The sequence below is a fragment of the Hyla sarda genome, chromosome 8 (assembly GCF_029499605.1).
Source record: "Hyla sarda isolate aHylSar1 chromosome 8, aHylSar1.hap1, whole genome shotgun sequence".
NCBI classification, from domain to species: Eukaryota; Metazoa; Chordata; class Amphibia; order Anura; family Hylidae; genus Hyla; species Hyla sarda.
The window spans coordinates 119,767,900-119,785,056 of record NC_079196.1 but is presented as its reverse complement, the minus strand read 5'-3'; the positions used below and the strand labels follow the sequence as shown (position 1 = coordinate 119,785,056).

At 44.0% G+C, this 17,157-nt stretch overlaps 1 protein-coding gene across 1 annotated transcript in view; it reads right to left on the bottom strand.

Annotated features, from left to right (window-relative positions):
• The window catches only part of LOC130285299 (carboxypeptidase O-like), a 188,439-nt gene that overhangs the window by 15,415 nt on the left and 155,867 nt on the right, over nt 1-17,157 (bottom strand). The window contains exons 12-14 of the mRNA XM_056536655.1: nt 15,491-15,729; nt 11,424-11,509; nt 11,099-11,323 (exon numbers count right to left, since the gene is read on the bottom strand). Coding sequence (XP_056392630.1) covers nt 11,099-11,323; nt 11,424-11,509; nt 15,491-15,729 — 550 coding nt within the window. The remainder of the gene's footprint in view (nt 1-11,098; nt 11,324-11,423; nt 11,510-15,490; nt 15,730-17,157) is intronic.

Below are 17,157 nucleotides of genomic sequence, written 5' to 3'. Positions count from 1 at the left end.
CAGACTGAGCATGCTGAGATTTGTAGTTTTGCAACATCTGGAAGAGCACAGATTGGAGACCATTATACAGTGGTCTCCAAACTGTAGACCTCCAGATGTTGCAAAACTACAACTCCCAGCATGCCCAGAAAGCCAAAGGCTGTCTGGGCATGCTGGGAGTTGCAGTTTTGAAACTCTCAGAGGCAGCAGTGAGATCGCTTTACGGCGATCTCACTGCTGCCAATGAAGATGCCGCCCTGCTGCTGCAAACTCACCTCCGGGACGGAGCGCAGCCGGGACCGCATGGAGGACGCCGGGACTGCTCGGGACACCGCTCGGACGGGTAAGTGACGACGGGGGACGGGTCAGGGACACTTAGCAGAGCGGTGTGTGTCCCGATCCCTGTGATCGAGACTCACACACCGCGCTGCTAAGTATTTTCATAGCGAAACGCTGCTATCAGCTAGTCAGATTTGACCAGCTGATAGCAGCGATCGCTGGGGGTGGGGGGCGGGGGATGAAACCCCCCGTGGTCGCACGGTAAGATGGCTGGCTATCAGTGATAGCCACCATCTTTCCGGGCGCTGCGGGGTGCCGCGAGTAGCGGCAGTAATGTTCATGACGTACCTGTATGTCATGGGTCGGGAACACCTTGCCACCCATGACGTACAGGTATGTCATAGGTCGGGAAGGGGTTAAGAATGTCTAATCTGTAATTTGATGCAGGCTTCCTTTCCTTGGCTTCTTTATGCACGTTAATACAAATTTTTACCTGGGGTGCCCAAACTTTTCATCCCCACTTTATGTGGGGGGTACAATACGCTACACTACACTTAAAACAGTATTTGTCTCGAACAGCAGCAGGTGTGTACTTTTGGCTGGTCTTTCACAGTAACTAGGCCCTTAAGACCTTAGCAGGAACAAAATCGTACACCACTTATGTACACACAGGTTACACTTAATAGAGGACAATACGATTCCCCACGCAACTTATATTAGGCACTAATAGCAGGTGATTATGGCTATGCAGTACACTTTCTCTCTCAATCTCTCTCCCTTCCCTATCAGAGCTTCTAGGCTGGATTTGGGCTGTGATGATGTGGAGGAGGTGAGGGGGTGATGATGTGGAGGAGGAGAGGGGGGTGAAGATGTGCAGGTGAGAGGGGGGTGATGATGTGCAGGTGAGAGGGGGGTGATGATGTGGAGGAGGAGAGGGGGGTGATGATGTGGAGGAGGAGAGGGGGGGTGATGATGTGGAGGAGGAGAGGGGGGTGATGATGTGGAGGAGGTGAGGGGGGTGTAGGTGAGAGGGGGTGATGTGGAGGAGGAGAGGGGGGGTGATGATGTGGAGGAGGAGAGGGGGTGATGATGTGGAGGAGGTGAGGGGGGATGATGATGTGGAGGAGGTGAGGGGGGTGATGGTGAGGGGGGTGATGATGTGGAGGAGGAGAGGGGGGTGATGATGTGGAGGAGGTGAGGGGGGGTGATGATGTGGAGGAGGTAAGGGGGGTGATGATGTGGAGGAGGTGAGGGGGGTGATGATGTGGAGGAGGTGAGGGGGGGTGATGATTAGTGTTGCTCACGAATATTCGCAATTCGAATATTATTCGCGAATATCGCATATTCGCGAATTCGCGAATTTCGCGAATATAGCGCTATATATTCGTAATTACGAATATTCGTTTTTTTTTTTTTTTTTTTTTTCACAGTACACATCACAGTGATCATCCCTCTCTGCTTCCAGCTTGTGTGGTGTAAAGAAGGCTCTAATACTACAGTGTGAGACTGGCGCGCGAAAATTCGCATATGCGAAAATTCGCATATGCGAAAATTAGCACATGCGAATTTTCACATATGCGAATTTTCGCGTATGTTAATTTTGTATATGCTAATATGCACATATGATAGTTTTCGCATACGCGAATGTTCGCATATGCGAAAATAAAACGGGAATATAACGAATATGCGAATATTCGCGAATATATGACGAATATTCGTCCATATATTCGCGAATATTCGCGAATTCGAATATGGCCTATGCCGCTCAACACTAGTGATGATGTGGAGGAGGTGAGGGGGTGATGATGTGGAGGAGGTGAGGGGGGTGATGATGTGGAGGAGGTGAGGGGGGTGATGATGTGGAGGAGGAGAGGGGGGTGATGATGTGCAGGTGAGAGGGGGGTGATGATGTGCAGGTGAGAGGGGGGTGATGATGTGGAGGAGAAGAGGGGGGTGATGATGTGGAGGAGGAGAGGGGGGGTGATGATGTGGAGGAGGAGAGGGGGTGATGATGTGGAGGAGGTGAGGGGGGTGTAGGTGAGAGGGGGTGATGATGTGGAGGAGGAGAGGGGGGGTGATGATGTGGAGGAGGAGAGGGGGGTGATGATGTGGAGGAGGAGAGGGGGGGGTGATGATGTGGAGGAGGAGAGGGGGGTGATGATGTGGAGGAGGAGAGGGGGGTGATGATGTGGAGGAGGAGAGGGGGGTGATGATGTGGAGGAGGAGAGGGGGGGTGATGATGTGGAGGAGGAGAGGGGTGGGTGATGATGTGGAGGAGGAGAGGGGGGTGATGATGTGGAGGAGGAGAGGGGGGTGATGATGTGGAGGAGGAGAGGGGGGGTGATGATGTGGAGGAGGAGAGGGGGGTGATGATGTGGAGGAGGAGAGGGGGGGTGATGATGTGGAGGAGGAGAGGGGGGGTGATGATGTGGAGGAGGAGAGGGGGGTGATGATGTGGAGGAGGTGAGGGGGGTGTAGGTGAGAGGGGGGTGATGATGTGAAGGAGCACTAGCTACTTCCCTACCTGGCTACCTACCCAATTACCTGCTTGGCTACTTCCCTACCTGGCAACCTACCTAGTTACCTGCCTGGCTATTTCCCTACCTTGAAACCTACCTAATTACCTGCCTGGCTACTTCCCTATCTGGCTTCCAACCTTATTACTGGCTACCTACCCACCTACTTAGCCTCCTGGTTACTTACCTACATAGCTACTTACCTACATAGCAACCTAATTACCTAGCTAGCTAGCTACCCAGCTACCTACCTACATACATAGCTACCCACTTACCTACCTGGCTACCTACTTAGCTACCTTGCTACCTACCTATGAACCTCCATATCTACATCGCTACCTATCTACCTAATTGGCTTCCTACCAACCTAGCTAGCCACCTATATCCAAGGACAATCTCAGCACACCAAAGTATAAAGTGCAGTTCAGTGGAGTTTATTCCATTCTAAACAGAGTTACAGAGCAGGCTACGATTCGTCGCTTCTAGTGCTTGGCAAAGGTGAAGACAGGTCGCTGAAACGTTGCTTGCTCTGTAACACTGTTTGGAATGGAATAAACTCCACTGAATTCTGCACTTCTGGGGAGGGCACTGGAAAAAATGCAGAAACTAAGATGTTTGTCTTGCAGATGCTGCAGTGATGGGTTTTGGCTGGAAGAAGTCGTCATGACGGTCTGAGCCAGATGGATAACAGAAGGAAAGAGGATGACGCCGACCATAAAAGATGTGAATTGTGAGTCAGTTAATGTAACTGTATGTATATTATTGCGCAACACGACTGGGGTCTGTATTATGCCGGGGGATGGGGTCTATTATGCAGGGATCTGATTCTGGGGTCTGTATTATAGTGGGGTCTGATTATGGGGTCTGTTTTATGGTAAGTGGTGATGATTCAGGGGTCTGTATTGTGGTAAGGTAAGGTAAATTAAACATGTTCTGCATGGTGTGTGTGTGTGTGTGTGTGTGTGTGTATATGTGTGTGTATGTATATATATATATATATATATATATATATATATATATATATATATATATATATATATATATACATATACATACACACACGTTTTAAAATTGCCCCCCCACTTTTGTCACTGGCCCCCCATGTGCCCCCCCTAAATATGAATGCTGGAGACGCCACTGATTGAGAACCCAGGCTTCTGGTTGTTGGTCTGACTCTTTTTTTTTTTTAGAAAAGGTGTATGTTATTGATGAATAAGGCGCACGCTAGTCAAAGTATAGACAAAAAAAAGGTGGAAAAAAAAACCTGCAATGGTAAACAAGCAGCACAATGTGCACAGTACACAGAAATTATATATAGTAATGAGCACTGCCGGAAAGGCACAGGTCACTTTTTGATTACAATATATATATTTGTCTTTGCCAGTCATATTTATGTGTGTACATCTTATTAATTGCATAATATTAATTGCTGCCTTACATTTGTCATTACTGGATGTTCTCCTACTATCATGCTTTTAAAATATCAACATAACTTATGTGTATATGTGTATTTTGAATAAAACTATTGTATGATTATACCAACGTGGTGATTTATTGATGAAGATACTGTATCAGCAGGAGTTTGCAGGTGTAGTTAAAAAAAAAAAAAAAAAGTCTTTCAATATAAATGCTGATGGCTGTTATTAAGTCAACCATAAAAGTTTTACTTACTGGCTAATAATGAACTAGCTGAGCTTTCTGATAATGTTACCAAGATAACCGAATGCAAGTGCATGCATTTACAGTGGGGACAGAGGTCTGAAATGTTATTCTTTTCATCATAGGTATACCTCAACTATGAGAGACAAAATGAGAAAAAAAAATCCATACTTCGTCCGAGTAGAAGATGGGTAGGTGCAAGCGGGGATTACAGTGTTTCAAATTCAGGATACTTTGTGAGCAATAGCCAATGGGCTGCATCTCGGCGATGTCGATTAGACCAATCAGAGCGCGGTCTGTAGTTTTCCATTGTGGATGTGGGGGGGAAACACTTGAGGTGGTTTTGAGTCGGACTGAAGTCATTTAATCCAATCAGATTACTGCCTACTTAGGAGTGGGCTTTATGAAAGTTGGTTTGTGGGAATCGGGTATCCTGGCTGTTTATGTGATGTGTGCAGGTGCTTCGAGATTTAAAGGGCCAGTGCGCCCATAATTAGTAATGCACCTGAACAGCACATTATACATTTTTCCACCTTTTTCTACCTTCCACACACCCCTGTCGGATCTTAAGTGCTCATTGCCTAAGAGAAAGCATTTCCATAGCCTGTTTTTGCCATACCCGGGTTCCAGACCTTCCTGCTACGTTTACTGACTACGAACCTTTGACGCCTGCCTTTACCTTCTGCTACGTTGACTACGCCTCTGCCTCATCCTCCTCTACCTTGCCTTGCCCAGTTACCTGTGTGGTCGTGCCATGTCGGGGGGTAGCGACCTGGGTGACGCCTGCCGCTGCAATTCCATCCTGCTTTGCGTCGGGATCTGGTGAAGACCAGTGGCACCTTAGACTCCGCTCCCCGTTATGGTTCGAGACATCAGCCACACAGGTGAAGGATCCACATCCAGTTCATGACAGCTCCGCATACAGGTGTGTAACAGTTTGCTGGGGGCCAGGATATTTCTGAGTGATTTGTTTCTCCTGAAAGTGATTTGAGGTCGCGTAGGTAGTATATTTTTCAGGAAGGGGTCCATGCAGAGGATGTTCCAGCGAGATTGTAGGATCTGTTTGATGTTTTTATGATCGGTAGGAAATGGGGTTATGAAATTGTATAGTGTGTGTGGGTAAATTGGATATTCGACGATATCTTCATCCTATGGGACAGAAGCACAGAAGAACTGAACAGATTTGTTACCTCTCTAAACAGCAACACCTGGGATATCCAATTTACCCACACACACTACCTGAATCACGTAATAGTTCTGGACGTAGTAGTGTCCCACAAACCACAGAAAAAAATAGAAACCAAAACCTTTTTCAAAAGTGTCGATGGGAACAGCTACCTGGACTACACCAGTTGCCACTTCTAGAAATGGACCCAGAACATCCAATACGGCCAATACAAAAGAATATGCCATAACTGTACTAACAACAAAAATGTTCACACCCAAAGCAGGATCCTGAATGAGAGATTCAAAACTAAAAGCTACCCCAAATCCCTCATCAAGAACAGCAAAAAGAAAGCCAGCAGTCTAAACCAAAAGACGTGCCTTCAACCTTAACAACCAGACAATACCGTAACCCCCGAAAAAGAAAAGCCATATTCATACAATTTCATAACCATATTCTCCATCGATCATAAAAACATCTAACAGATCCTACAATCTCACTGGAACATCCTCCGCATGGACCCCTTCCTGAAAGATATACTACCTACGTGACCCCAAATCACTTTCAGGAGAAACAAATCACTCCGAAATATCCTGTCCCCCAGGAAACTCAAAAATACCAAAAAACTTAACCCTCTGAGTGAAGGAATAGTAGGATCCGTCAAATGCTGCACCGCTAACTGCAAATGCTGCAACAACATTATAAACCGCTGCAAGGAAATAACCTCCAAAACAACAGGAGAATCACACAAAATCAAGAGCCTAGTGTCCTGCAAAACATCCTACGTCTTGTACCTTTTGGAATGCCCATGCGGCATCCAGTACATTGGGAGGACAACACAGATGCTTAGCACCAGGATCAAAACGCACCCCACAAATGTATAGAATGGCTATCAACTTCATAGCGTATCCAGACACGCATCCGCAAAACACAACTGCGATATCTCAAATTTCACGGTGACCCCCATTGAACACATCCCACCTACCTGCAACAGAAGATATACACAACTCTGATGACGAGAAAACTACTGGATTTACAAAATGAAAACTTTAACCCCTATGGGTTTCAATGAATACATTGAACACATCACATAAACAGCCAGGATACCAAATTCCCATAAACCAACTTTCATAAAGCCCACTCCTAAGTAGGCAGTAATCTGATTGGATGAAATGACTTCAGTCCGACTCAAAACCAGCTCAAGTGTTTTCCCCCACATCCACAATGCAAAACTACCGACCGCGCTCTGATTGGTCTAATCGACATTGCCGAGATGCAGCCCATTGGCTATTGCTCACAAAGTATCCTGAATTTGATACACTGTAATCCCTGCCGACACCTACCCATTTTCTACACGGACGAAGTAGGCGCAACTATGATTGGTCCATTTGCCATCCAAGAACTGGCGGTGATTGGCCATCCCTCCGACCAATAGGATGAATGAACTCCACATCACAACACAATACAACCAATGTCCACACGTCTATTGGTCACACAGGCATCAAGTGTTCTGCTACAACCCGCGGCAAAACACAACAAAACACTACATTAAAAAAAACAAGCACAGGAGACATACAGTTGGCCGACACCTAGTGACATCAGCACAGCTCCACACCCTGATTGGTCGCCGCTTTCACAAACCCTTTAGCGGGCAAATACCGCTATTCTCCCCATCAGAAGGTATCTAGCAGATAACGTGAATAATACCCAGTACTAAAACAATGTTACAAAGTGAATATCACTTGTTTTACAGATCTATTCACAACATCCCATCTTGAATTGAATATTTTATGAACAATTCCTCACATAATCCCTGAACTGTACGGCACCGACCCCCAGTACCGCCCACCCTGACCTTCGACCCCCGCCATCTTTGGCACCCTATTTTTGTACTTATAAGCCCACATTCTGTTAACCATACACACATATTTGCAATTGAAAAAGAGGGAGCATACCCTTGAAACACATCTTGGTATTTTCACTTGTACCTGCTGCATGTATGAATAAAATACATGGTACTTGTACCTGAACTGGACTCTGCGTGTGAATCCACCCAGGCAGCGCCACTGCAGAGCTGATTTTTGCAGAATCTCTTACTTTGTTGGCAATGACAAAGGTCAAACGTTTTCTGTAAGTCTTTACAAGGTTTTCAGACACTGTTTCTGGTATTTTGGCCCATTCCTCCATGCAGATCTCCTCTAGAGCAGTGATGTTTTGGGGCTGTTGCTGGGCAACACAGACTTTCAACTCCCTTCAAAGGTTTTCTATGGTATTTATGATCTGGAGACTGGCTAGGCCACTCCAGGACCTTGAAATGCTTCTTACCAAGCCACTCCTTCATTGCCCGGGTGGGGTGTTTGGGATCACAAACATTTGTGGTGGCCCAACAATAAACAGGCTACTCCAAATTGAATCAAGATGGATTTACACATTGGGAACAGAGGCACCACATGGACTTAATGAAGAGCTTCAGTTCACAGGCTTTTTGGGGTGAGTATGGGGTTTCTCTAGTTTTGGGTTAGATGTTCTATCTCATGTTTTTTTAAATGTTTGTTAATATATACCAAACTGAGTATAAGTGAATACTAACACATTAGATTCTAAGACACTGTCTTTTACTTGGTTATGGTATAGATACTTTTTGCACCATTATATGAAGAGAACATTACAATAGTTAAATACAATAAATAAAGGGGGGGTATTCATGTGTGGGAGTGTAGTGTTGCGTGTATAAAAAAACAGGGGGGGGGTGACTGCAGACACATGCATGGTGACGGGATCAAGTGTGGCACGGGGTTTGGGTCACTTCACTTATTTTCTTTTATAGAATGGCACCACCATGGAGTTCACATTTACCTGGAGTACATTTTCATGTTTCGGATGACACAACAAAGGGGTTCACGTTTATCTGGAGTTTGAGAAATGATTCTTGGGTAAGTTTTTATGGGGATCAATTCCCCTCTTATCACATTCTTTTTTTTCTATCAGATCTCTACACTTGTCTTCTTTGGAGGACAATATATAATTTAACACTGAATGAAGAACTGGAGTGGTATAAATCCGGCACTGCAGAACTAGGGTCTGTGTAGGATTGCGCAATAATGGCAGTGCAGGTGAGGCAAAGATGTGGGTTACGGTGGTGCAATTCAAATGTAGGTACATAATCAACAGAGAAAAAGAGTCAAGGAGAATTGCACTCACCATCCACAAGTTTTATTTGTCAGAGTACGGGCACATATAGCGGAGGCAGGGGCACAATGGGACAAGTTGTTTCGCGCTGACGAGCGCTTCTTCTAGCCGAAGTACTTCTAGTACTTCGGCTAGAAGAAGCACTCGTTAGCGCGAAACAACTTGTCCCGTTGTGCCCCTGCCTCCGCTATATGTGCCCGTACTCTGACGAATAAAACTTGTGGATGGTGAGTGCAATTCCCCTTGACTCTTTTTCTTTATATAATTTTACATGTTGTAACTTGAGAGGGAACCTCATAGTGGGATTATTCATAAATATCACAGGGATTATGGTTGAGGGATGGGTTGATGTGTACTCTAGAATAATAGAAGAGGCATGATATGCCTTCCATTATAATCAAAAAGTCAACTTTAGATAATATTAAAAAAAAGAGAAGAATACAAGCAAAAATATTAAAAACTAAAAAATAATAATAATAATTCACTATACTCCACTATTGATGAGATCAGTAGGAATGATGGAGACGTTCTTTACTCCAAACAAGCCCCACACTGCATGTGTATTTAACTGAATATAACATCGATATCCAATTTACCTATGATTGATTGATTTTTTGGAATGAGGTTTAGCAACTATGATCTTTTCTAGGTTGGGACCATTATCATTGGTGATGCTTATAGCTATGTAATAGCAAAACAGTGGAATGTGGTTGGGAGCTGCTGCTGGCAATATCTAACAGTGTCTTGACCGTTTCAGGAGATATCCAGAGATTATTATGATCAGGACTGCCGAAAATGCTAGCTGTGCCTTTACAACCTGGAAGGAATTTTAACCCGTCTCTTGTCTTACATGTCTACAAGCCTCTTCACTTGTGAGGTTACAGGATTAGGAATGTGAAGGACTTGTGTCCAACATTTCGTGATCTATGCCTTTAAAGAGCTGACCTAGGCTGAGGGAGTCCTACCTAATCCTGACAAGGTGGAAATCGTAAAGAACTGGCCTACCCCACGCACGGTGAAGGATGTAAGCAGTTTCCTGGGATTTGCTGGCTATTACTACCGATTCATTCCTCACTTCACTAAGATTGCTGAGCCCCACACCTCTCTCTTGCGAGGCACAGCGAAGGAAAACTACAGTGGGAAGCTACCTGTGGAATGGACCAAGGAACAAGAAACGGCATTCCAAGCACTGAAGCACCTGTTGACAGAACCTCCCATCCTGTCATATCCAGACTACACTCAGCCATTCCGCTTGTATACAGATGCCATCTTTGAAGGATTAGGGGCAGTCCTATCTCAAGTCCAAGGAGGACAGGAACAAGGAATAGCCTATGCCAGTCGTAATTTGCGAGGCGCTGGGAAGAACGATGCTAACTACAGCTCATTTAAGTTGGAGCTCCTAGCCCTCGTATGGACAGTGACAGAGAAGTTTAACCCCTTAACGACGCAGGACGTATATTTACGTCCTGCGCCGGCTCCCGCGATATGAAGCGGTATCGCGCCGCGATCCTGCATCATATCGCGTCGGTCCCGGCGCTCATCAACGGCCGGGACCCGCGGCTAATACCACACTTCGCCGATCGCGGCGATGTGCGGTATTAACCCTTTAGAAGCGGCGGTCAAAGCTGACCGCCACTTCTAAAGTGAAACTGAAAGTGACCCGGCTGCTCAGTCGGGCTGTTCGGGACCGCCGCGGTGAAATCGCGGCGTCCCGAACAGCTGATCGGACACCGGCAGGGCCCTTACCTGCCTCCTCGGTGTCCGATCGACGAATGACTGCTCCGTGCCTGAGATCCAGGCAGGAGCAGTCAAGCGCCGATAATGCTGATCACAGGCGTGTTAATACATGCCAGTGATCAGCATAGGAGATCAGTGTGTGCAGTGTTATAGGTCCCTATGGGACCTATAACACTGCAAAAAAAAAGTTAAAAAAAAGTGTTAATAAAGGTCATTTAACCCCTTCCCTAATAAAAGTTTGAATCACCCCCCTTTTCCCATAAAAAAAATAAAACAGTGTAAAGAAAAAAAAAATAAACATATGTGGTATCGCCGCATGCGTAAATGTCCGAACTATAAAAATATATCATTAATTAAACCGCACGGTCAATGGCGTACGCGCAAAAAAATTCCAAAGTCCAAAAAAGCGTATTTTGGTCACTTTTTATACTATTAAAAAAATGAATAAAAAGTGATTAAAAAGTCCGATCAAAACAAAAATCATACCGATAAAAACTACAGATCACGGCGCAAAAAATTAGTCATCATACCGCCCTGTACATGGAAAAATTCCTGGGTATTCGTATGCTCTCACCTGGGTATTCGTATGCTCTCACCATGGTGGATCACTATTCCAAGTGGGTTGTAGTCATACCAGTTAAAGATCTTACAGCCAAAACCACAGCACAGATGTTCTACTCCCATTGGGTACAAATCCTCGGATGTCCAGAGTCTGTCCTGACTGACCTGGGAACAGCCTTTGAGGCCCAGCTCTTCCAGGAGTAATGCCAAATTCATGCCTGTAAGAAGCTCATGACAACTGCAAGGGAATGGACTCTGTGAAAGGATCAACCAAGTCTCCATTCACATGTTGCGAGCAGGGTCTGTGTCCAGACATAAAGAATGGCCTCGGCTGTTACCAGAACTGTTGGAGATCTATAACAATACCATACATTGCTCCACTGGATACATTCCATTTTATCTGATGATGGGCCGACTTGGCGAGCTACCCAAGGACAGAGCATTTAAGTCTACAGTCATAAGTCTAATCATGTATATAATGTCTAGTATATAATGTCTAGTATATAGTCTATTCATGTACAGTATACCACATGCACAATATGTCACATGCATAGTCAAAAATTTAATGTTCAGTCTAGTAAACAGTTATGCAAGTCAGTAAATGCATAGTCAAAAGTGTCAGTTGTGTATAGTTAACTATAATATGCATAGTCCAACTATAATATACATAGTCCAGTTATAAAGTGCATAGAAAAGGTCCTTACAAGTAAAGTAACAGTATATGTACAGTCATAAACAATCTTCAATCCTGTTCACAATCCTGTTCAACTCCAGTAAAAGTGTGTATGGACTATTATACAAAGACTCTAATGTTATATGTTATTTCACTAGCCTAAAATAGACGTTTGTGCATAAAATGCCTCAGGACTGCATATGGACCCACGGACACTTCGTTCCTCAAGCCTGATAGAAGCTAACGTCGGGGACAACTTATGTTAAGCGAGGGGGTTTGTGATGTCCCAGTACAGGTGCACGTTCCTGTACTACCTGTAGGCACTGTCAGGTTGAGTCCCTCAGTGACCTGGGGGCTCCCCTGCAGGGACTCCCCTTTTTCTCCTGTTGATTCAGTAGGGGTTCATACACCAACTTTGAGAGCATAGACGGGATATTTATGTCTAAATGGTATGCAATTATATGATTTGTTCAAACATGTACTCCTAGAGAGCACCAGCTTTAACCTATGACCCACAGCTTGACCAATGGGCTTTAGTCCAGCTCCCCGCTATGTAAAGGGGTGGCCATCTTTAATTAGCCCTCTTGGATCTTACCATCTAATCTGAGAACAGGTCTTTGCTGAGGCAGCAAGCACCAGAGGCCTTAGAGTCAAATGTTCAGCATTTGGAGTACCACAAAGCTACAAGTCTCTCCAGTAAGTCTACAAGTCTATGTCTGCTGTCACTGAAGTTAGTCAAGCCCTGCACATAGTACAAGTCAAGTCTATTTACAAGTCAAGTCTAATTACAAGTCAAGTTTATTAAGTATTGGTCCAGCAAGCTGCGAGCTCCTCTGGGTACTGGTCACTTCTCTGCGAATTCTGGCCATAGCTGTGAAGATAATTACACCTGTCTTATATTCAATAAAGCCTTCGTTTAACCTCAACTGGTTGTGGACTCTTTATTCACTACTAGCCCGTGTTATAGCGGAGAATCCGGGCGTGTGGTGTTCCGGAACCCGAAAACCACACTGGCGTCACGAACACATAGGGTTAATACCATCCAATCCCAGGTTACTCCTGCCTGAAAGCATGTCCTTTTGGCTTCGGTGAAAGACGATCCCAGAGCTTATCTCACAATATATATCTCAATTTTAGAGTACTTGTTTCGGACTACGTCCTTCTTCCGGGAGAAGGACATAGTCTGAAACGATCGTAGGGGTGGACGACCCCTGGCCAAGCTATCATTTGTTCTGTCACATGTGGGTATTGCTCCAGTGTGCACCTTTGTATGTCTACATTTTTGCATATATTTTTAGATGTGAATTGTACTTAAAGGAAATCTTTCATCAGAATCACCCGCACTAAACCTGTTACACAGGCTTGTAGTGCGGGTGATCCTGATTAAAACGCTTCTTACCTGTTTAAAAATGGTTCAGCGGTTCTTCAGATATCTTTATTTTTAGTTTTCTGTTATTCCCTGGCTTGGGACTTAACCCCTCTTTGTAAAGCTGTTTACCCACACTATAACCCACTCCACTTGGTTTAGTGCAGGTGAACAGGGTGTCAGATTCTTCTTATTTACATGCTAGAATACTGGCATCAGAAGCTAACATGAAGTTTGTTGGCCTAAAGCACACTTTTCAGCAGGACCTCCTACTTACCATGTGTTGTTTAATCCAGGTGTCTGAGCCTGGGTTCACTTGTTACCTCTGTACCCTCTTTTGTTATGGATGTGTCAGCAGGGAGAACATGGTCAGACAGAAAACAACTATGCAACTTTCTCTGTAGCATACAGCAGCTAATAAGTACTTTTAACCCCTTAAGGACCAGGCCATTTTACACCTCAGGACCAGAGCGTTTTTTACACATCTGACCACTGATCATTTTAAACATTAATAATTCTGGAATGCTTTTAGTTATCATTCTGATTCCGAAATTGTTTTTTCGTGACATATTCTACTTTAACATAGTGGTAAAATTTTATGGTAACTTGCATCCTTTCTTGGTGAAAAATCCCAAAATTTGATGAAAAATTTGCATTTTTCTAACTTTGAAGCTCTCTGCTTGTAAGGAAAATGGATATTTCAAATAAAAAAATTTTGATTCACATATACAATATGTCTACTTTATGTTTGCATCATAAAATTTACATGTTTTTACTTTTGGAAGACACCAGAGGGCTTCAAAGTTCAGCAGCAATTTTCCAATTTTTCACAAAATTTTCAAACTCACTATTTTTCAGTCACCAGTTCAGGTTTGAAGTGGATTTGAAGGGTCTTCATGTTAGAAATACCCCACAAATGACCCCATTATAAAAACTGCACCCCCCAAAGTATTCAAAATGACATTCAGTCAGCATTTTAACCCTTTAGGTGTTTCACAGGAATAGCAGCAAAGTGAAGGAGAAAATTCACAATCTTCATTTTTTACACTCGCATGTTCTTGTAGACCCAATTTTTTAATTTTTACAAGGGGTAAAAGGAGAAAAGTTATACTTATATGTGTAGCCCAATTTCTCTCGAGTAAGCACATACCTCATATGTCTATGTAAATTGTTCGGCGGGCGCAGTAGAGGGCTCAGAAGCGAAGGAGCGACAAGGGGATTTTGGAGAGTACGTTTTTCTGAAATGGTTTTTGGGGGGCATGTTGCATTTAGGAAGCCCCTATGGTGCCAGAACAGCAAAAAAGAAAACACATGCCATACCATTTTGGAAACTAGACCCCTTGAGGAACGTAACAAGGAATTAAGTGAGCCTTAATACCCCACAGGTGTTTCACGACTTTTGCATATGTAAAACATTTTTTTTTTCACTAAAATGTGTGTTTCCCCCCCAAATTTCACATTTTTGCAAGGGTTAATAGCAGAAAAGACCTATTGTGGGTGGGCAGGATGGGGAAAACGAAAGTAAACCCCCCCGCCCCCGATCTGCTATTGGTGGTCGCGTCTAGACCACCAATAGCAGGGATAGGAGGGGTGGCACCCCTGCCACCTCACTCCTATGCCTTCAGGGGGATCGTGGGTGTCTTAGACACCCGCGATCCCCCTTACATTCCGGATCACCGGGTCACTATAGACCCGTAATGACCCGGAATCGCGCAAATCGCAAGTGTGAATTCACTTGCGATTTGCCGCGATCGCCGACATGGAGGGATCTGATGACCCCCCTGGGCATTTGAACGGGATGCCTGCTGAATGATTTCAGCAGGCATCTTGCTCCGATCCCCGCCCAGTGCACGGCGGGGACTAGAACTGCCCATGATGTAAATGTACGTCCCTGGTCCTTAAGACCCAGGGTGTCGGGACGTACCGTTACGTCATGGGTCCTGTAGGGGTTAAATAGAAGTAATTTACAAATCTATTTAACTTTCTGCCACCAGTTAATTAGAAAAAAATTGTTCCCCCCCCCCACTATACAAAATTAATATATTGTTGCAACATGCTGGCAAAAAACCCTAGCAGATTGAAATCCATGTCAGTTGGTGGCCATAAACATTGCATAGCTGATCCTCTCACGTCACACACTTTAGGATATGGTGATCCAAAGCTATACCCCTATCTTTATACAAAGTGTTGAAGCAATAAATAGAAAAAGACATGTTGGATTTTGTTGAATTCTTTTAGGAAAAAATTACACCACTAAGCTGGCCGCAATATGTAGGCAGCCAAGGAACCAAACAAAATCATTTAGAACTTTTGTTTTACCTATTCTATCTTAATCACTATAAAGAATAGTATGTGGCAATGACTACTGAAAAACTTAGATTAATCAACAAAGTGTCAGAGAAGCTTCCTGATGCACCATTAAAATGTTTTTCATTTAGATAGTGGACAATAGATATGATCGCAGCTGTAGCCTCTTCGCATGTAGGTTGAATCTGGTCTTCAGGAAGAACAAATCCATACGTTCCATTATCTCTTAGCTCAAATGTGTATGAAAAAGGAATTTCGAGATCTGTGGCCCAATCCCTTGAAGAACCAGAGTTACTATCTGTGTAAAACAATAAGAAAAGATCAAGTAAAAATATTGTACCATATAATTTTGTTAACCCCAGCAGTATAATGTAATTTGAAAATTTCGAGCCAAATAATATTTCATGATCATTAAATTGCTTAGGATGCCCTGATCAAGCACTTCTTTCTTAAGTCACCCTTCTCTTATTTACTGCTTCTCAATGTACAACATTTTCACCCCCTGACTGTATATTTCTGCCAATCACCTGAGATTTTTATTAAAATTAAGGTCACGCCTATCTGATTGATTAAAATGACAAAAATAAAACCACCAATTTGCAACTTTTTGTGGCTTCTGTCTCTATGCAGTGCACTTTTTGGTAAAAATGACGTGTTATTTTTATTCTGTAGGTCCATACAAGTACAATGATAGCCAATTGATATAGGTTTTATTTCACTCTCTGGTACTATTTTTGTTTTAATGGGACTTTTTGATCACTCAAAAATTAGCAATTATTTAAACGTTTATACAATTGACTGTGCAGTTTAACATCCTATTTTAATATTGTAGTTTTGATATTTCCATATGCAGTGATACTACTTATTTTTATGTGTTTATTTATATTATTTAAGTTAATATATTATTTAATTTGTTTATAAAAAAGGGGTGATTCAAATTTTTATTAGGAAAGGACTTCTTATTTATTACTTTTTTTTTTTAACTATTTTTAGTTCCTATATGGGACTACTACATGTAATCTTTTGATTGCATACACTGAACAATCCTGTGCCATATCACAGCATTGATTGGTGTTATTGGTGCCCCAGGCTGCCGCATAGGCAGTAATAATGATGAGGCTATAGTAGTAATGCTGAGGCTTCCCGCAGTATTGGATTACTGATATGAAAAGATGAGCACAGTAAGGGACCTCCGCCCGTTCTTTCAGCTGATCAGGTGCAGTGGTATTGATCAGCTCCCTGAGCTACCAGCAATCGTTTTCACACATTTATGGTCCATGTTCAAATTTGATTGCGGCATCTAAAGGATTAATGCCTGATTTGTCTGACTGGCGATGTGCGTTATTAGCTGTGGGATCTGAGTGCTGATCGCAGCCGGGACCCACCGAGTATGAAGCTTGCTGAATTCCTGAGCATGCTTTAACCCCTTATCGCGTCGGTCCCGGCGCTCATCAACGGCCGGGACCCGCGGCTAATACCGCACATCGCCGATCGCGGCGATGAGCGGTATTAACCCTTTACAAGCGGCGGTCAAAGCTGACCGCCGCTTCTAAAGTGAAAGTGACCCGGCTGCTCAGTCGGGCTGTTCGGGACCGCCGCGGTGAAATCGCGGCGTCCCGAACAGCTGATCGGACACCGGGAGGGCCCTTACCTGCCTCCTCGGTGTCCGATCGACAAATGACTGCTCCGTGCCTGAGATCCAGGCAGGAGCAGTCAAGCGCCGATA